We start from the raw sequence: 21,815 nt of genomic DNA, 5'->3' as shown, positions 1-21,815 counted from the left end.
GAAGAAGAAGAAGAAGAAGAAGAAGAAGAAGAAGAAGAAGAAGAAGAAGAAGAAGAAGAAGAAGAAGAAGAAGAAGAAAGGAGCTGATGAGCCAGTCCCTCTCCTCCACCATGGCACCCAAATAATTATGCATGCCTCCATAACCCAATAGTGAAGTTGTGAGCCACTCCCCTTCTCTCAATTTAGCTGTAGAACAGCACTGCCCTAATGATTTTCCAGGCTTACACTTAGCATGCCTTGACCCTAAAGGGGCAGATCATCCACACAGGTGAGAGAGGCAGCGGGAGGATCCCAGCGTCTGACCCTTTAAATGCTGGAAGCCTGAGGTACAGACCTTTATTTCCCTCAGCCCTTCTGCCTGTTCCTATGCTACTATCTGGTGATCTTCAGTAAACATAGCTTTTTTTCTTTCTTTCTTTTCTTTTTTTTTTTTTTTTGTATTTTAGGGAAGGGTCTACAGGGTCTTCAAGGTCTCACTACTATATCAGACTCCTAGTAATCCACTTGTTTACAGCCTCCCAAGAGATGGGATTACAGGCAAGGGCCACCATGCCCAGTCTCAATCCCTGGTTCAGCGTGCCCTGTGGGTGGGGTCAGCATGGCAGGCCCAGGGATCGAACTCCTGGCCCCTGCATCTGCATGCAGGCACTTTAACCCGCTGAAAACAGCTACTTTCTACATATTACAAGGGGTATACTTGGCAAATCTTTTGTGTCCTGAATAAGATCCTCAACTATTTTTATCCCTCTAAACTGTAACTTTAGGATAAAGAGTAGGATTTATAGGAAGTATACTATAATTTATAATACAAGGGCACACTATTTCCCCCATAAGTGCTCTTCTTGAGAGAAGTATTTTTATAATCATGTTGTCACTGTGCTCTGGTGTCTTCCCACATTAGTCTATGGATTTTGGTGTATTATTTTGCTTCAGGGTTCATTGAAAGAGAGGAGTAGATTTAATTATCCATGTCACACTTTTCATTGCTAAAAATTCTTGACAGTCATTCAAAATTCTTTGTCTGTTGAGATATTTTCAAGTATATTTTTAATACATTACTACTTTAAGGCATATGAGATCCAGCTTGTATGTTAAAGCTATACTAATTTTTTTCCCTGTATTTTTAGGGAAGGGTCTACAGGGCGTTCAGGATCTCACTACTAGATCGGGACTCCTAGTGATTCTCCTGTTTACAGCCTCCCAAGTGCTGTGATTACAGGCACACGCCACCACACCGAGTCTCAATGCTGTCTCAGTGTGCCCCAGAGGCGGGGCTGGCATGGCTGGCCCAGGGATGGAAGCCGGGGCCCCTGTGCCTGCTTGCAGATGCTTTAATCTGCTGAGTTAATTAGCCAGCCATTATACTAAAATTTTAAAGATAGTTTCTTAGTCATTATCCCATCACTGGACACAAATGAAAGAGGAACAGCCTAGAGTGATTTACAGATTCAGTGCATGGTTGACTGGTTCCAAGGCAGACACAGGATGGCAGAAGATCATGTGTTCAACCTGTGATAGCCAAAAGGCAGGCAGAGAAAGGAGGAGCTGAGGACAAAAATATACTCCTCTGGGTCTCAACCCAGCCAGACTCAGGTGCCACCTACCTGGTACCACCTCCTCATGGCACATTCAGTTACGGGACCCACTAGTGATTGCCTGGTGGCTGGTTTCCCTTTGTGGCCCTGAATGTACAAGATCCCCTGGACTCACTTTTCAAATAAAAGTTTTTTTTTGTTGTTGTTATTTTATTTATTTTTTTTCATAATTTTATTGATAAACAGATAGCAATGAGACAGTTTCAAATCAAATCGGTAGGACAGTTTCAATAACTAACACACTGCATACATTCTTCTTAGTGATTAATTGCTGTACAAGATGCGGACTTGAGATCCTATTTACAAACACCATTAGAACAAATCATTCTATTCATTAAGAGAATGTAACTATATATCTATCCTATCCACTTTGAATGCACAGATACAAAATGGACATTCATCTGTATACCCCTTTTTTTCTGAGTTCCGTTATTTGAATATTATAGGTGTGTAAACTCAGCAAAATATTCTAAAAGAGTCCAGTAGCCCTTAACAGCAATGGGTCTTCTGTTTAACTGGCAATGTCAGAAATTATTGACCTGAGTTCCCCACAGCTCAACATAACATCATGGTTTTACTTCCTATATTTCGTCTTTATACTTTTCTACTGGATGGTTAAGACCAAGGTAAAGCAGGACCTATGCAACAAGAGTTGTAGCTTTGGGGTCTGAGAAGGTCAGTGAAATCCCCTCAGGATTTATCCTGAGATCCTGTACCTCCGATTGTAGAACCTTTGTCAGTGTCAGCCATGTGGATGAGTCACGGCCGTTGCTTGGCCAATGTGCTCTCTGTGAAAGCCTGAGAGAGTGTTTTCTCTCCATGTGACTCTCCTTAGGCACACTCTATGTCATCGATCACTTTCCTCTTTGGCCCCATAATCTCCTTGATCAGAAAATTTGGGACACTACCGAGGCACATGACGTTACAGTACAAGTTCTCATATGTCCTGAGTCTTAATTGACCTTAGAAGGCTAGGACCAAAATGTTGGCTTTCCTTGCAGCCCTCCTTTTTCTCTAACTTTGGTCTGCAAACTTAGGTTGTTACCCATCCAGAAGACAAGTTTATTATTATTATCAAAGGACTTAGGCTATTAAACTTAACCTCACCATCTCTCTGCATTTCAAACATCTTAGGCATAATAAGGAACAGGTATTTTTCATCAAGTATTGATATGTTGAACTTTAAGTCCCTACATCAAATAAAACATTTATACTTCCGTATCTTAGGGTCTCGGATGCCTGGGGTCTGACCAATTCTTCAGATGCCTTAAAGCTACTTTTTTATTGTCCAGATGCAAAGTGCTTGGCTTCCTTTTATTTTGTAAAATATTTTGTCTATTTATTTTATGACAAAACAAATAGACAACTTCCAACTCACTTTGATCCACCCGCCTCAGCCTCCCAGATGCTGGGATTACAGGCATGCCTCGACACACACGGCTGCCTGAGTTCCTTTCAGTGTTATTCTTTTTCAGCATCCACACTCTCCTTTCTCCTAACTTTGTAAGCACTTCCTGTCTTGTGAAACTCTAGACTTTTCAAATCATTCAGCTTCACCATTGGCTCTCAATTGTCACAGTAACACTGACTAAAGGCAGTCAGTCATACCATATCACAGTCTGAACTTTGGCATGCTTTGAGATTGCCTCTACTGGATTAATTGATCAACCACGCTTAACCTCAGTCTCCACAAAGTCTCAAGTCTCTTGGGCAAAAGTAGACAAGTTCTATGCCAGGGTGTAAGACACAGGGCCTGAAGTCCACCTGTCAGTGGAGTCCTAGTTGCCAACTGAAATATCCTGAGCCTGATGTTTACTGTCTAAATTTCCATCTGGACCATGAGCTGTCACTAGAATCACCTATCAAGCTTGGCCTGTAGCACTCTAGGCTTGTCTAAGCCATTCCAAACTCCTCTCACAAACCAGCTCCAAAGGCTTCAGAACTACACGGTCACCACAGTGGCTCCAATTCTCTGGCACTGAAGTTCATCTTAGTTTCCTTTCACAATACTCAACACCCATCGCTTGAATGAGGAGAGGCTTATTTGGCTCATGATTTCAGTTCATGGTTGCCTGGTTCCAAGGCAGAGAGAGGATGGTGGAGGGGTACAGCACAGGAAGAGGTGCTCAACCACGGCAGCCAGGAAGCAGAGAGAGAGGGAGGAGCCAGGAAAGACAGTGTCCTTCCAGATTACAATCCCAGTGATCCACTTCTAGACAGGCCTCCCCTCCCTGCAACACATTTAGCTACTAGACTCATTTGTGAATGAACCCACTCCAGTGTCTCCCAGAGGACTGTCATATCCCTGTGATCCAGTCATCTTCCACACTAATGAAAAATTTGAGAAGGACATTTTAAATCTAAACTATACCAGATAGATAGTAGCCAAGTATGAGAATATATGTCTTTACACATGTCTTTCCACTATAAATATTCTATTCTGCTTAATAAAATGTAAGTTAATACAAAGCATCATTGAAATCATAATAGCTGTCTGTCCTAGTGCACAATTAATAGATCTTGAGACAAATACTGTGGAAGATTAGCACATGATATTTTCAATAATGCAAAATAATTCTTACAAGCTGAAAACTTTCAAGCCACTTACTCATATACAAGGTCTTCCTTCTATAACTTTCCAAATGTTGAGTACTCCATTAATGATCTCCATGATAAGATTAAATATTAGGAACTGCACACAACACAGAAGTATCACAGGAGCATCAGAGCATCTGATGTGTTTCACAGATGAGGAAACCAAGTCAAGAGCCATTTACATCAGGGCTTTACCTGGCCCCTGGATGACTCCAAGCAGGAAGTGGAAAGAGAAGCCAGACCTCCTGGCTGAATTTTATACCTGAATTTTATAACAGAGAATGAGGAATGTGGTGTGGAGCGGTTACTCACAAGTATTACAAACAATTAAAACAACGAAAGAAATTTCCTTTCAATCCTCATATTGATTCACCTCTAGCTTTGTGGATCTGAGAGGTCACCTTGTTGGTCGATAATAGCACTTGATCTCCGATGCTGTGAGTGTAATATCCAGCATAAAATACAGAGATCAATATTTTGATGTTGACGAGGCTCATTTATTGGCTGTTAGTCCTCAGACTTTTTAAATGAAATGGAGAATTGAAGAAGCACAAGGAAAGATGTTTTCATAAATTCTGTCTCAGTTATGTAGACAATGATGGCTGAGGTGAAGCAAAGTAAAAAGTTTTTATTGTGTCACTACAGGCTCCTTTCCAAAGCCCTGCTTCCTGTTAACGTCTCCAATCCTTCTCTTTATCTGTGCTCAAGTAGATGCATCATTGAGGACCCCAAAGGAGAGGACTTACGCTTAATCTTCTTGATTCACAAATGGGCATGAGGTTCATATCATATATTTGTTTTTAATATTAAGTGTTTGATATACAGAGATGATAGGGAAGGAAAAACAGTCCTATAGACTTCAGCTTTAGCTGTAACAATGACAATGAGACTGGCCCTGGTACAAGTTTGTCCTAAAGTTAATTTGTAGAAACTTGGTCCTATGAGGTACTGTGCAAAACACAAGTTTCAATAGTCAAATGTATTTGGGAAACAGAGCATTCTATATGTCTCTCCTGGAAATTCACAACTCATTAGGGTCTAGTAAAAACCCAGAGAAGTCCCACACTATGGTAAGTGGTTTGACTTCATTTCTTCCAGCAATTCCCAAATTCTGTTGACTTTTGAACTCAGAACTTGCTTCACCAACTTAGGGAAATACTGTCTCATACAGTCCTACATTGTTCCTCTCAGCTTTTCCCTCATCTGTGTTCAATGGTGGATTTAGAATAAACACAGCAGGATACACACAAGTAGCGCCAAGGGGTAAAAGGAAAGAAATCTAAGCACTAGTTTTTCTTTTTTCTCTATTCTGGCATATATTTAAGAAGTAGAAACTACCATAGCACATTCATATGATAATTCATTACACAGAGTACAGGGCTGATATTGCTTGAATATACAACTCTTGTTATTTTTATTACAGAAAAACGATATCGCCTTCTGCTATCTTTTGTAAAGTACCACCTAATTTCCTCTCATCACCACCCATCTATGCTGTAGTGGTTGTAACTGTGGTGGGGACCAGGAGCCCCTGTGAAATAGCATCTCTATTAATTCAGTACTAGTTTGTCTTGTCTGCTTGGATAACATGATGTTATATTTATCATTATCTGGCAAGTATTTAAATATTGTCTCATAAGTAATTTGAAATAAGTAATTTGAAGCCAATACTTTGGAGTTTTTTCTCAGGTAGCAAATAGTACTCTCAATATTTTATAGGCAACCAACAAAGATTTTCCCCCCTTAGTGATTAATGCATTGCTTTCAAATTTCACATTCAATCTCAAACTGTGTCATAATTCTATTGTCGTCATGTACTCTTATTCTTGTCCTTGTCATTAAAATTCAATGGTATTGATCAGAAGCAAATGAGTTCATTTCAATATAATAGCATAATAATATGGCCTCCCCAAATTTGTTTGATGTTTTTATACCTACCACCTCAGAATTTGATCTCATTTGGAGACAGTTACTTGTTTTGTGGTACTGTGGATTAAACCCACGGCCTTGCATGTTGTACACACACATGTAGCTATACCACTCAATCGCATCCCCTCCTCTTAAAATCAGGTTCTCTCTACATTGCCCAGATGGCCTCAAGTCTGCAATCCTCCTACTTCAATATCCTCAGGTGATGGGTTTGCAGGCATGTACCACTACTCTTGGCTTCTAAAATGTATGTTTTGGATCGAAGTTGATTATTTGTGACTTACATCAATGAAATGACCTAATCACAATACAAAAACTAGAAAGCAAATGTCACAAGGTATTTTAAGTATTTTGGAGTAAAATTTTGTTTCTTATGCCCAGTATATGTTGGGCTCTGGGTATATATTGGGCTCAATCCCTGATACTCTACCAATAAAAATGTATGTATGTGTAGAGATTGAAAAATTATCAAAATAATTGAGTTTTGTATGGAACAGAAAAATACAATTTGGGTTTTAAAAGATAAACGAGTTGGAGAATATAGATTACTTGTAAACATTCGATTACATTGAAATATAACTAACCACCTATTAAAATATATATGTACTATTATCCCTAACATACCTCATGTATGTGAGGATTGATAGGTTGTAGTTTAAAGTTGGTAGGGATATTTTGAAATGATTCTATTTAGGATTCTTGTGCTTATTTTAAATTCCCTTAACAGCTTTCAAAAACTGGCTCTTGGTGACACGTAGTGCCTGAAACTGTCTTATTTACAAGGGAAGTTATATCTTGCATTGGCTGCTTCTTCCCATGTCAACTTCGATGTATATTCTGCGGGAAATTATTTCTCAGTGTACTTTCCACCAAGGATTTGTCTTTTGCCAGGATGCCAGTGATGCAGGTCTCATGCTCTAATCTATCTCACTTGGTCTGACCAGTAATGATGGTGTGACTTCCTGGTGAGAAACACTTCCTCACAATGGCTACCTTCCTGGGAAGCTGCCTGCTTTGGGAGGTTGGGCTCCCTAACATCTTCTTACCAAAGAAGCATTTGCATCATCAGTATTTCTTAGCTGGCCTTTCCCAAGGCTCCACCATAAATACCTGACCTAAATAAAGCATCGGTTATGTAAAAAAGGAAAATGTTATGCTTACCTTATTTTTCTTTCTTTTTGCATTTATAGATGTCATCCATACTGTAGGGCCAATAGCCAGAGGCCACATTAATGGTTCCCACAAGGAGGACTTGGCAAATTGCTATAAATCATCTCTGAAGCTGGCGAAGGAAAATAACCTCCGATCGGTTGTAAGTACTTTTATAGTTTTATTTCTTAATATTTTTCATCGTTTATGATTTGGAAGTCAATCTTGTCTAAAAAGAGGGAGGAAAGCATTACCAAAATTCAGAGAACTAAGTTTAAGGATCTTACTGTATTATGTATTCTATTTGGTTGTCATGATTCTGATATTTGATATGCTTTATTTGCTAAATTTTTCATAATATTTTTAGATTTGAAACTATAAAATCCCAAAACCAGAGGGATCTCATCTATTTTCTCTTCTCCATTTTAAAATTTACTTTCTTTTGAAGAAAAAGGTGATAGAAGTGGCTAACATATTTAAAGAGGGAAACTAGTAGGTATTGAGTGTTTCTGGGTTCAGTTTAACCTTTATCTGCATGGATGTGTATACATACACATGTATGAATAAATGGCATCAGAAATTGACCATTTACAGAAATGTACTCTGTTTTTGCCTAAAAGAATTAGAAACTAGATTTAATTTAATCTTCCTAAACAAAAGTTCTTTAGCTAAGTATGCTACATTCCTTCTAAATTTTATCAGTATAGGTAGAGAATTCAGAAAATATGGATTTAACCTAAAACATTTACTCTAGTCTGCAATGAAAAAAATTCTCTTCTGTCTAGATTTGGTGGTATTTATCCCACCAGCTTTTCTTTTGCAACATGCTCTGATTTTGTTATGTCTCAATTACAACAGAAAAATAAAATTATACAGTAATGGATTGTAAAGTCCCAATAGTAAGCTACATAATTTGGTTGGAAACTACTGGCTTTTCTTTCCCTTCCTTTTCCTTCCCTGCCTTTCCCTTCCCTGCCCTGCCCTCCCCTCCTTTCCCCTCTTTTTTCTTTCTTCTTTCCTTCCTTCCTTATTCTCCCATATAGATTGTAGCTTTATTGAAATTGTAGGGTAGGAAGATACTTAAAACAGTAGAGTTTAGGGAGGCTGACTAGATATATTGCTGTGATTTGGCACAAATGGTGGCTTTGCTGTTCTTGAGAAGAAACATCCAGAAGCCCACATGTGTAGGCAAACCTGGATGCCTGCCATGCCCTCAGTACAGGACCGTAAGTATGAGATGCCTATTTCAATGCAACATTGGTGAGTTTATGTAAAATAAGAAAACTTCAGGAGCCATGAGTATAGCTCAGTGGCACAGCCTGCCTGGTCCTGAGTTTGATGCGGAAAACTTTTTGTAAGCTAATTTTATGTTCTTTAAGAGAAAAAAAATAAAATTTCAAAACAAGAAAATCAGAGAGTAACAATGCTTAATACATTGTGTATTGTTATCTTTAATTCCTCAGAGTACAAGATGTTGGCACTTAATTGTCCAAACAGTGTTGGCACAAACCCTTTTTTTCAAGGAACTAAGAGAAATTAGTAATACAACTATCTGAACATATGTGTATGTATATTCATTTTTGGTTTTTCCTTCTTTCTTTTCTTTTTTCCCCCGTCCCAGTTTCTCTTTTCTTTAGAAGTTTCTTCCCATTTTACAATTTCTATTATACATTTTGGATCTTATGTAATCTTTTAGCTTCTTACGCTAGAGAGTCAATGCAATGTTTACACATATGTGCCTGATTTATTCCACTTATGAGTATGGTCTCAAGTTGCATTCATTTACCTATAAAAGTCTCCAGCTTATCCTTCTTTATATCTTTCTTCTCCATTGTATAAAAAGACCATTTTTTTCCAAATCCATCCCTCAGTTGATGGGTGTTTGAGTTGTTTCCAAGATTTAGTTATGACAAATTGTGCTGCTATAAATATGGATGCACATATATCACTGTGGAATAATGTTTTTTATTCTTCTGGGAAGATACCCAGAAGGGGAAAAGTTGAGTCAAATGGGACCTCCGATCCTAGTTTCCTGAGGAATCTCCACACTGATTTCCCAAGTGGTTGTAGCAGTCTATGCTCCCACTAACAGTGGAAAGGTGTTCTTTTTTCCCCACAGCCCCTCCAGCATTTGTTATTGGCTAATTTCTTGATACTAGCCATCCCGTCTTTGATAAGATGGAATTTCAGTTTTGTTTTAATTTGCATCTTTCAAATGTCCAGTTTCATTGAGCATCTTTTCCTATAAATTTTTGTTGTTTGTATTTCTTCAGCTGGGAAGTATGTATTCATGTCAGATGTCAATTTTTAGAATGAATCTTTAAATTTCAGAGGTCTAATTTTTATTTTTGACTTCTTTATGTGTTCTTGATAGTAACCCTTTGTCTGAGGAACAGCTGACAAACATTTGTCTCCACATTGTGGGTTTTATCTTCACTCTTCAATTGTGCTCTCCATTGCTGTGAAACAGGTTTTCAATAAGATGAGATCCCAGTAGTTGACTCTTTATGATAGTTCCTGTGTGATCTGGGTTTTATTTATAAAGACTTCGCCTAACTAATGTCTTCAAGAGTTTTACCTGTTGTGTCTTCTAGAAGATCTAATATTTTTGTTTTAATCTTTAGACCTTTGATCCATTTTAAATTTAGTTCATTAAACAGGCTGTCTTTCTTCCAGTGAATGTGCTTGCCACCAAGGTATGGTAGCTGAGGTTGTCTGGAGTACCTTTGGCATCTTCCGATCTGTTCCATTGATCTTCAGTTCTAGTTTTTTTTTTGTTTTTTTTTTTGTTTTGTTTTGTTTTTTTTTTGTCAATAATATGCTGTCTTTATCACAGTAACTTTATGGTATAAATTCAAGTCAGAGATGGTGATGTCTCCTGCCTGAAAGCCAATTTTATAATTTTTCAAAATTATTAACATTTTCAGATATTTTAGTTTTATTTTAGTCCTTCCTTTCTGTTTGCAAATGAATCAATACTTAGGACCCTGTTCTGTCTTAAAGGAGAAAACTGAAGTTCAAAGAGAATGGAACAACATCAACCACAAAACTAGATGGTTAGTGTGTTCACTATAGGGAAACAGAAAAAGCGAAAACAGGTGTGTACACTCAGGGAATAATTAAAATTTTGTCAATATGGTTTATTGATTTAAAAAGACAAGGAGCTGAAGCACTTGCAAAATGGGCATGTTTAGAAGTTGCAAAATTGGAAAATATGGATTTGGGGACCGAAAGAAAATTTACCAATACATTTACTGGCATTTCTAATGATGTATTTTTAAAGTACAAGAAAAACAAAGGAAGGAGTTCATTTGATTCTGTCAAAACAATGCTCATCCTTTTATTTGGGAAAAGAATTATTCCTAACTGCGGCCTTCCTAAAATACTTGTGGATGGTCTTATGTTACTTGCTACTCTTATGTAAGCACTAAGTTAGCTTTTATTAGCTTTTATGGTCGATAGGTGAGCTGAAACAGTCCTCCAGTCATCATAGGATTGGAATTAGGTCTGTCCACTATCTTTGGTAGCACTATCTGGTTACTATCTTTGAAAGGTTAATTACATTCTACTTGAGTAAATTAGCAAGTAATGCTGAGCAGAATTTATTATGGTACCAGTTCTGATTACCAGATACAAGCATGCAAAATTGGTAATACATAAATAGAAAAAAAAATATTTAAGCATTAATTGTGCCTTTCAATAGACCACTAGAAATCAGTGGTATAATTATCCAAGCTATCCTGTGTATGTACATGTATATTTTTTTCTTTTTTTGATTCTTCTCACCCGCAACCCAGTTATTGCTTGCCTTTGATCAGTTTCTTTCCCTGTCACAGTATCTATTGTACCTTTTAGATTTTATTTACTCTTTTAAGTTCTTATACTAGCAAAACGATATGATGTTTACTTATGTGGGTCTGATTCATTTCATTTATAAGTATGGTCTCTAGTTGTTCCATTTACTTTTTTGTTTTTAAATTTATGAATTTGGTGGGCCAGCCTGATAGCTCAGTGGACTAAAGTGCCTGCTTACACAGCGCGCAGCAGTTATCCACTGGGACTGGATAACTAGTGTTCAGTGTTGGCCCTGCCCCCAGGGCACACTGAGATGGTGATTGAGACTTGGTATGGTGGTGCGTGCCTGTAATCCCAGCACTTGGGAGGCTGAAAACAGGAGGATCACTGTGAGTCCGATCTATGTAGTGAGACTCTGTAGATCCTGTACTAAATACAAAAGTAACTAAATAAATAAATGTGTGAATTTCGTAATGGGTCCTGCTATACAGCTTGGACTCATAGTGATACTCCTGTTTCAACCTCCCAGCAATGGGATTACAGACATGCACCACCACTCCTCCTCTCAGTGGCCAGCTGGGTGGGCCATGTGGTACCGGGGACTGAACCTGGGTCTTTGCACTTGCCAGACAGGCACTTACACTACTGAGCTATTTACCCAGCCCCTGCAATCATTTGCCTATGAAAATCTTGAGTTTCTTTTTTATAGTTGAGTAATACTCCATTGTATAAAAATACCACATCTTTTTTTATCCGTTCCTCAGTTGATGGGCTTTTGGGTTGTTTCCAAGATTTAGCTATGATAAATAGCACTGCTATAAACATGGGTGCACACATATCACTGTGACATGATGTTTTTAGTTCTTTTAGAAAAATACCCAGGAGGGAAATAGCTGGCTTGAATGCAACCTGTAATCTTAGTTTTTTGAGGAACCTCCATGCTGATTTCCATAGTAGTTGGACATGATCTTGGGTCAATCTTGATTACTAAGATGGCAAATAAACTCAAATTGAGCTGATATTTATTTATTTGGTCTTTTTGAGACAGGGTTTCACTATGCAGTTCAGGCTGGTCTTGAGCTCACTTTCTAGCCCAGGCTAGTCTTGAACTCACAATGATCCTCTTGTCTCAGCCTCCTGAATGCTAGGATTACAGGCACGCACTGTGAAGTGATTTATTTATTTTAAAGACAATTTCTCATAAATGTTTCATGAGAATGGCTTAGTGTGTGCTCTACTTGTTACCACAGTGTATTCCCTATTTCTAGACTTAAGAGGAGCACTTCTTTTTTTTTGGTGGGGGGGACTCACTGAGGATGGCTTAAGGGCAGGTCTGTTAAGGGATGAGGATCTGGGGATCGAACCACAGTATCTTTTTCCCCATAATTTTATTGATAAACAAATAGCAATGAGACAGTTTCAAATCAAATTGGTAGGACAGTTTCAATAATTAACACATTGCATACATTCTTCCTAGTGGTTCATTGCTGTACAAGATGTGGACATGATATCCTATTTATAAACACCATTAGAACAAATAACTCTATTCATTAAGAGAATGTAACTATATATCTATCCTAACCACTTTGAATACTTAGATACAAAATGGACATTCATCTGTATCCCTTTTTTGTTAAGTTACATTATTTGAATATTATAGGTGTGTAAACTCAGCAAAATATTCTAAAAGAGTCCAGTAGAATCTTGAGCCTGACTGCCTTCACTTAAGTAGGCACTTAAACAACTGAGCTAATGGCCAGACCCCTAGACTTAAGAGAAACAGCAAACTGTCACTATTATCTTAGCCCTGTCCAACTAATGAGGCTATTTGGGGACCAGTTGAGATAATTAATTTAAAAGAATGGAAGAAATGTAATCCTCTCTAAAACAATCATTTTTTACAATATCACTTTTAGTATAAATTATTTTCACACTTTATAATTTGGCAATTTAGCAAATGCATATTATCCTTGCTTTCATATAATCCTTATGGTAGATCCTAGACATTTACCATGTTATTTCTTGATATTTTTAAGCCAGAATAAATTACTGTATAATCTTCTGTTAGTATAACATACTTACTGAAGTAATTAAAAGTATTATTAACAATCCTAATTAGTATCTTATTTATAATCATTAGTATTATATGACTAATTCATTATTGTATTAAGTAAAGCACACAACATGGTATGGTTTTATTTCTCAATAGATGCACTACATTAAAGTTATGTGCAGTAATTGCTGTCATTACTTTAAATCTGTAACCTACTTTGGAATGTGAAGATCCCCTGACATTATGGTTTCACTATGTGTTACTTGGTAGCATAGTTAGCAAAGTGACTATTGAGTGAATAGTTAAATTGGTAGAGCATCTGTATAAGAAAGCAACTACAAGGCAATATGACAATCTCATAACAGGAGTATATTACCTTATTGCTTTTGATCAGCTAGTCTCAGGGATAGCTTCAAATTACCCCAAAATGAGGCTTTTGGGTTTTACCATCTTGCTATTTAATGTCTAGAACTCTCAACTTCTTCAGCCAGCAAAAAGAGAATTTCCAAAATCATGTATGGACTCTTTACTGCATCAAAGAGTGTGTGTATCATTTCTGCTCTCATTTCATTGGTCATTACTACTCTCATAGTCCTGCCTACCTGGAAAGGGGTTAGGGAAATGTCCAGGAGTAAATTAAATATTTGATTGGTACTCTTTTTTCCATGCTAGTATCATAGCAAAGTAGTCTAAGTTACTGCTTTTACTCTGATTTTATCAAAGGAAATGATTCTTTACATTTTTTACTGGAGTGAAGACAAACAGTATGACCACTTATTTACTAAATATTCATAAGACATAATATGTACTAATACATTATTAAATATTTTCTAAGCTCTTTGTCTGCATTATATGATTTGACAGCATTCTGTGGTTCCCTCATTATTTTTAAAATCTTCCTACTCAGTTGCCTCTAATTTCATAATTAATGACGATTTTATGATGGTCAGGCATTGTTCTTTCTCTGCAGTTTTCCTTTAAAATGCAAATATTCATGAGACTTGTAGAAAATTAATTGCCTGATTCCTTTATATAAAGAAATTTATCAAATTACTTTCCACATTGGCAGGATACATTAGAAGATGATAAAAGTACTGAACACTTCAAATGGTGGGAGGGAGGAAATTGGAAGGGAGGTCAAGAGAAACAGGGTATGGAATGCAGTGAAAATAAATTCAGCTCACCTGCCAGTTTTTCAAAAGGGATATCATTTTTAAACAAAGAAAAAGAAAATGAGATATTCACACATAATCACCTAGAAATAAGTTAGTGAGTTGGGTACTGGATAAGTTGTGGCTAAAATTTGACACAATGAAAAATACTCTTCTTATTAACTTAGAAGAAATTTCTTCTTACTTTGCTCTCCTTTATCCATTCTGTGTGATGGCTTTTTTTCAGTTTGTTTTTACCAGCATGTTTCCTCTAGGCACTAAAAGAAAAACAAAAAACAAAAAACAAAAACTGATCAGTAAATCTGATGGTTTATTTTACGCTGACTTATTTTCTATGAGTTATTATTTGTTGCAGGCTTATTAACACAAGGAATATGTCAATTTAGAATTTGTATTTATTATTCTCCCTCTACCATAGCATTTCAAATGAAACAAACAAAAAAGCAAAAAACAAACAAAAAAGCACCTGATTGATCTCTCTGCTTCCTAAACCTAGTTTGTGCAAATTTCTTACTCTTTCCAGTTCAATTCCAGAAACAACTCAGTTATTTTTTGCCAATTTTGATTTTCCCTTGGGTAACATTCAAATATATTCAAATTGCCTTTCCTATACATTATTGACAAACTTAATATTATTGATTCTTATACAGGTAAAATATAAGGCACCACAGGAAGAACAATTAGATGCTAAATGAACTGGATGTTGAAACGATGGGAAGAAAAAAAACTATGTTAAAAGAAATCTGTAAGGATACAGATTGTTAGTAGGACCTTGGGAAACATAAAGGTATACATAAAACAAAAAGCAAATTATACTGAAACAAAAAATTCTAAAACAAAACTGATCTTAGATTCACAGTATTCCGGCCTGGCATGGAGGTACATGCCTGTAATCCCAGCAGTTGGGAGACGGGAGACCGAGGCAGGAGGATCACTGTGAGTTTAAGCCAGCCTGAACTGCATAGCGTGACCCTGTCTGAAAAATAAAAAAGGGCTGGGGATGTAGCTCAAGTGCGCAGCACCTACCTGGCAAGCCTGAGGCACTGAATACATATTAGCCAAGCTAGTTATTAAAGCTTAGATCTAAAGTGTTCTCCACAGGTCCCATGCGTTTGTGTGACTACAGAGGAGATGTCACAGAGGACAACCTGGAAGGGTATATTCTTGTCCTTGGGTCCTCCTCTCCCCCCTGCTTCCTGGATGCTGGTGGTACTAGGGCATGGCAAGTGTTTCTGGGAAAATAAGCAGCAGTTGTCAACTACAAGATCTCAGGACAGGCCAAATGATTCCCAGGACTCCATATGTAGAATTTGTTGTGGGTTCCAACCAGACATGGAATATATATAAAGATGTATGCCAGGAGAAACCCTCTACTGTGACTCTTCTGTAGCCCACTCAGAGTTTGCTTTATTTTGGTACCTGTAAGTGAACTCAGGACCTTGCACTTGCCCTGCAGGCACTGAGCTGAACCCCCACCAGCCCTGCTTCTGCATTTATACTTTTCCTCTGTCACGCCTGACAGATGAGGCCATCCCCAACAAGTAGGGCAGGAAACCACAGAAGAACAAAGCCATGCCGGCCCACACGTCCATGCTGTGAAATGTGATGGCATTTGCCCCGCCCATTCAGTGAAGCATGGCCATGCTATCTCTGTCCCCAAGTTCCTCAGATCAGCAAAATCCTCCCCTCCCCTTCAAATCCTTTGTGCAGCCCTCACATCCTGCTGATTCTGCCCTTGGGACTCAGCCTGCTCAAATGGGAGTGAATAAACAGCCATGATTGCTTATACAGAGCTTTCTCAGGTGGCCCCTGTCCCCTCTGTGCCTTTAATTCTCTCTTTGTTCAGCTCAAGTTTGCTCTACAGAGACTGCTTTTCCCTTATCCCTTCACCATTCACATTTCAAATAAATTCTTGGCACCATTTTTTTTGGCCTTGTCTCATCCAATTCTTTGAGGCCAGAGAGGCTGGGAATACTTTTAATTGGAGAGCCATTTATAAAAGAACTACCCAACAACACCGGGGAATGAGAGGCTGTCCTCCACCCAGACCTCTTAGGGAGCATTTTTGCCTTGTAGCTAGTCAGCTAGTCACTAAAAGTGTGCACCAACATAAACTTCTCCTTTACATTGTGTTTGTGGAGTACTTTGTTCCAGAGGTGAAAAAGTGACCAAGAACTAGTGAAATCAGGCATCATACACACACACACACACACACACACACACACACACACTGTCCTTTTGACTAGACATTACCTGGAATAAACAAATGAAAATTGTGTATTGTCAACCTACATGACAACCAGAAAGATTCTGTAAAGATTAAGTTTATCTGTAAGCAAAATAGCATAGCATTGGTGGTATGAATGCCAATATAAATTATCAGCATATTAAAAAGTTTGAAACAATCAGAAGTCCTTAAAACAAAAGGAAGACTGCATAAGGTATTTTGAAACAGTAATCCTTGACCACAAATATTAATAACAAAAGTGGTGCCGGTCCATAGTTGAACAGATGTTTTCTAGGCAGAGACCCATCCACAAGTATTTTTTGTATCAGGTTGTCCTGAGCATTGGGTAATGTGGTTCTGGAAGAATCTCCTGTGATAGTTACTGTTAGGAAATCATGCATTAGAACATGCTTTGTTTTCACTCTTTATGTTGGGGTTGACGCAAGTGACTCTGTTTTGCTTCTGACATCTTTCACAGTACATTTGATGGAAATCCTGGTGAACCCTGAAGGGTGAGCGCAGTGCTGAGGGCAAGGAGAAATGCCTTTAGAGCAAAGGCTGGTAAATAAAAATTAATTATATGTCATCTATTATCATATAAGTACTGATATGAAGAATGACAGCTATTATCTTACATATCATGGTGGGCTCTCATTCTGTTTGTAAGGATAGGAATATTTAATGAAGAGTTCTGTAAATTGCTCTTCAGTTTTTTCTCTTGTTCACAATAGGATATTAAATTCCTTTCAGGCAAATTGTTCTACCATCAGGTTCATTTTTAAGAAGCAAATCCATGCCATTCCAAAAGGATCTCAGGAATTTGTCCTCTCAGCATTAGTTAAAAGCATAGATTCTTATTTATCAGTGATAACAATCTTCTTAGTGATGAAATATAACATGCCTACTTTGACTTTCATTAAGTGATAATATGTAATAAGAGATGTTTTATTAAATGTAATAATCTGAATATGTACCACATTTTGTTTAGGACAGAATTATTTTCTCATAAGGTATAACTAATGATTGATGTGTAAATTCAGTGGTTTCACATGACTATGGGCAGGCTACTACTTGGGTATTTAGATAGTGTACATTACTACAATTTCCACACGTGTCATGATAAATTATTTCTTGAATGGACAAAAGAATTATAAAGTTTTACTGGTTGGAATGATCTGCTCCCAGTAGAGACCCCTCCAAGGTAAATGCTCTTCCCTTCATGCGTCACTGACCTGAAGAAAAATAGTGCCTAAGGCAACAGGCAACAGACCCGCAACTTCTGCACTACCTGTAGGCACTGCAGCCAGAAGCAATTTTGGAATTCTGCATTTGTTTCTCCATAGTGTAGGTTTTCATTTTAAGGCGTAGTCAAGTGAATCTTATTTTCTCATACAAGTTCCCTTCTGAGAGGGTTGCCATGGCGATGAGTTCTCAGCCTGAAATTCTTAAATGTTGGTTTTATTTCATTATCTGAATTTCCATTACAGGGCACATCAATCAACGTAATCCCCTCTTCAAGAAGACTTTTGCAGGCTTAAAAAGCTGACCCTTTAATTTGATACCTCTGCTCCTCTTCCTAACTCGATGTCACCATTTCCCAGCCAGCTCTTCATCTCAAAGAACCCCTTTTTGCAGAACCCTAGGTTTGATCTTCTTTTCTAGTTTCTTTTCACACAATAGCTAGTCTTGGTGCTCTGCTGGTTCATTTACAAAGGATGATACCAAGTCTCAATGTCTTTCTTTGTTGAGTTTTCACAGCTGTGTGACTAATGATACTATTAATAAATAATAAGAACAAAAGCGTTTTTACATTTGGGTTTCTTTACAGCAGTACATTCCTATACATCATCTCATTTGTTATTCAAATGCTCTAGCTAGTTGCCTGTGTTCCTCAGATTTACCAAAGGGGGAAAAAGTCATGACTTCTTCCTTTTTTCCTTTTTTTCTTTTTTCCCTTCACACACACATACCTTTTCTAAGAATACCTAGGGCTGAGTTGTAGCTCAGTGGCACATCATTTGCTTAGCACTTGCAAGGTCTTGTGCTTGATTCTTGCTACAAAAACAAAACAACAAATAATTTTAAAAAACAACAAACTCTTAATTGAGTGTAAGGTACAGGATCTATATCAGTACTCTCAATAGGTTCTTATTATTAGGAGTGACAAGTGAGCAAAAATAACCAGTGGGCTGGAGAGGAATAAAGTATGACCAAGTGGAAAACACATATATACGCCAAATAGATAGTTCTTCACCCTAAGCTGTATTTTCAGGTCTGCATGATTTATGTCTTCTGGTGGCCATACCAGAAGGATGATTTAAGTTAGAGGAAAGAAATTAATTATCAAACATGAAATGTGGTAATTAGAATAGTTAATATTTCTGCCTCACTTGTGTCGTGCCAGGCAATGTGCTACACACATTTAGTCCTCAAGAAAATCTTTTATTAAAAAGCATACTTTCCTCCATTTCACAGATGAGAAATGTTTGCCACAATGACCATGAGAAATGGCCTAAGAGAAAAGTAGAGGTCAACTTTAAATCAAAGCTATCTAAATCCTCTCCTGTCCTCTGTTGAAAGCACTCTGGTGCTTTCAGTGGCTCAGTACTACTCTCTAGGGAGCTGCTGGTGAGGGTGGGTGGTGGGAAGTGACAACTGGGCATATCCAAAGCATTTTGTAGGCAGGGATGGGATCCTGCAACACGTGGGCTGGCCAAGCTCACTGCAAGTTGTCCCTCATCCACGCGATGTTTTGCCAACAGTCAAGTAAGTGAAAAATCTATTTATAAATAACAGACATCAAAAAGTCTTTTTTCCCTCTTCAAAAATATAGTACCATGAGCTGCCATGAAAGTTGAAGGAAACACACATTTAATTTGCTTAACACTTCACCAAGAGGAAAATAATGTCACTGATGTGCAGGCCACCTCTGGCAGCTGAGACATCAATGCACCGCACTTGAACTCTGCATCTGCCAAGGTTCTTTTCGTTGTGGTTCTGCATGCAGAAGAAAATACCTGGCTATAGCATTAGGTGTTTAGTGTAGATATACCCGAGTTTTCACGTGAGGAAAACAGAATTTTATTATAATCATTTTCTTTTTAATGTGTCTTTCATATTATAATACACTAGATTTACTTTTCGTTTTAATGTATTTCGTACAGGGCCTACAGGGTCTATAAATCTCACTATGTAGGTAGGACTCATAGTGAGTCTCCTGTTTTCAGCCTCCCAAGTGTTGAGATTGTAGGTGCACCACCACGCCCAGTCTCAATCGCTGTCAGGGTGCCCTGGGGGGTGGGGCCCGTACAGCACGCTGGTGATCAAACCCAGGTCCCTGTGCTCTGCCTAAGCAGGTGCTTTATTCTGCTGAGCTATCTGACTGGCTCTCTAGGTTGTACTTTTAAGGCTGAGATATTCTGCCTTCATTTGAGTTCCCAGTGAAATCACACTCTGAGATGTGCTCAGCTGCCCTGATTTATGCGCAAGTACCTGGTTCAGAGGCCATGACTGAAAGCACTGGTGTGTGTGTGTGTGGGGGGGGGAAGCAAGATAGGGAAGGAAGGACAACCAAGAAGGATGAGAAGTGTTAGAAAGAAAATTACAGATGTTGAGCAACTGAAGCTCAGTCCTGCTGAAAACTCTGAGACCTCAGGAGGACCACACAGAACATAGCTAGGAGCTCTCTTGTCTAAAGAAAAGAAAATCTGGGCTATTTGCCTTCCAATTCTATCAGTTTGCTGCTAACCACTCCTGGAACTTCAACTCCCCATGTGCATTGTCTGCCCAGCTATCAGGGGTATTTGCTAGAGGGTTCCAGAAGTGGCCTTGTACTGGAAGATGAGTCCTACGTGGATAGGGGTGGACACTGACAGCTCTGCTTCAGGTATGTTGATTTTAATAGTTTTAGATATAATGTCACCATGACAAGTGGAATTTCCAAGATATTTGTTATAGACCAGGGGGCTGGGTTAGGTCAAGTGGAGAACCACTGGCTTCAGTTATGCTTTGTTACTAATAGGAAGATATTATTTTCAATATGCTAAACATAGATTGCCCAAAGGTTTTTATTCTTGAACTCAGACATCTGAATTCTTTATTTCTTTGATTCATGTGATGTGGATGTCATAAGGCTAGTAATTAATATAACTAGATTTAGCCTACAGAATACATAGAGATATAAAAGTGAATATAATATTTAAGTGGTAGAGAAATACTATCACAATATTGTGTCATCTTGCTTGAATTTTTTCAAGACCTCGTAATAACAAACTTCGCTTCATCCTGCAAATTGCAAGTTAGCCACCCAAGGGTGGAATATGTAAATTCTTCCTTTAATTAGAGTATGCTTAGAAAGGAGTATGCCATGTCATTCAGAGGTTAACTTTGATTTTATTGCAAACACAATTCTTTCTAGTTATAACTTCCTTTAAAAATGTTTTGGGAAATATATTTTCTACCAAAATTTCACTGTATAACAATGCACATATCTTTTTGTAAAAGATATTTGTCTTGAATTTGCATCATCTCATCTAGAGTTGCAAAGAATGATTTTAGACACTTGTATATTCTGAAGACAGGTCTACTTGCAAAGACCAAGCAAACTATATTAATATGAAAGCATGCAATGTCTTAGTTTGGTTGGATTTGTCAACTTAATTATTTTCAGTTCTCTTATCTGTCTAGGAACATTTCCAGGAAAACCATTACTGGTTTCACCAGTGGTGTTTTCCAGAGCAAATACTGGCCCAACACACTGTCAAAGAAAGCATATGACAGTAGAATTTGTACAGACAGGGAACAGATTTGCAATGCAAGCTTTCGCCTTGAATGCTTTATTTTCTTATGACCGGAGTAGCAGTTATTAGATCACTGTATCATGAGAAAATAGTCGATTCCAACCCCAGAGCACATAGTCCCACGCCTGCCATTCAGCCTAAACAACTGAGCTCTTCTGGCATGTGTCTAGAGGGTTAATAGTTTAGAGAGAGGCAATGGCTTTAAACTCTACATTTTTTCTTGTGAATGTTCAGATTTATTTTTTGGAGGAGCAATTCCATTGTATAGAATCTACAATATTTGTAAACTGTTGAACTTGGAGACCAAAGGAGCAAAAACAAATAAAACCAATAAAAATTTAAAAATAAAAATAAATCTGTCAGAGGCAAGAAAGCTCTCTCCACTTGTTTATGTACAATTCAATGGAGTTGCAAAGAGGGTTTTATTTCCTCATAGAAAATATGTCATGGACTGGTTTCCAGCCATAACCTACCTCCTCCCACTTCTCCTCCTCCTCCTCC

The 21,815-nt window shown here is 37.9% G+C and overlaps 1 protein-coding gene across 1 annotated transcript in view; it reads left to right on the top strand.

The window, feature by feature from the left end:
* The window catches only part of Macrod2 (MACRO domain containing 2), a 1,506,514-nt gene that overhangs the window by 569,993 nt on the left and 914,706 nt on the right, over window positions 1-21,815 (top strand). The window contains exon 5 of the mRNA XM_023720132.1: window positions 7,310-7,431. Coding sequence (XP_023575900.1) covers window positions 7,310-7,431 — 122 coding nt within the window. The remainder of the gene's footprint in view (window positions 1-7,309; window positions 7,432-21,815) is intronic.

The sequence above is a fragment of the Octodon degus genome, unplaced genomic scaffold, assembly GCF_000260255.1.
Source record: "Octodon degus isolate 3935 unplaced genomic scaffold, OctDeg1.0 scaffold00073, whole genome shotgun sequence".
Lineage (NCBI taxonomy): Eukaryota > Metazoa > Chordata > Mammalia > Rodentia > Octodontidae > Octodon > Octodon degus.
The sequence above is the reverse complement of the archived record's forward strand: the minus strand, read 5'-3'. Positions and strand labels throughout refer to the sequence as shown.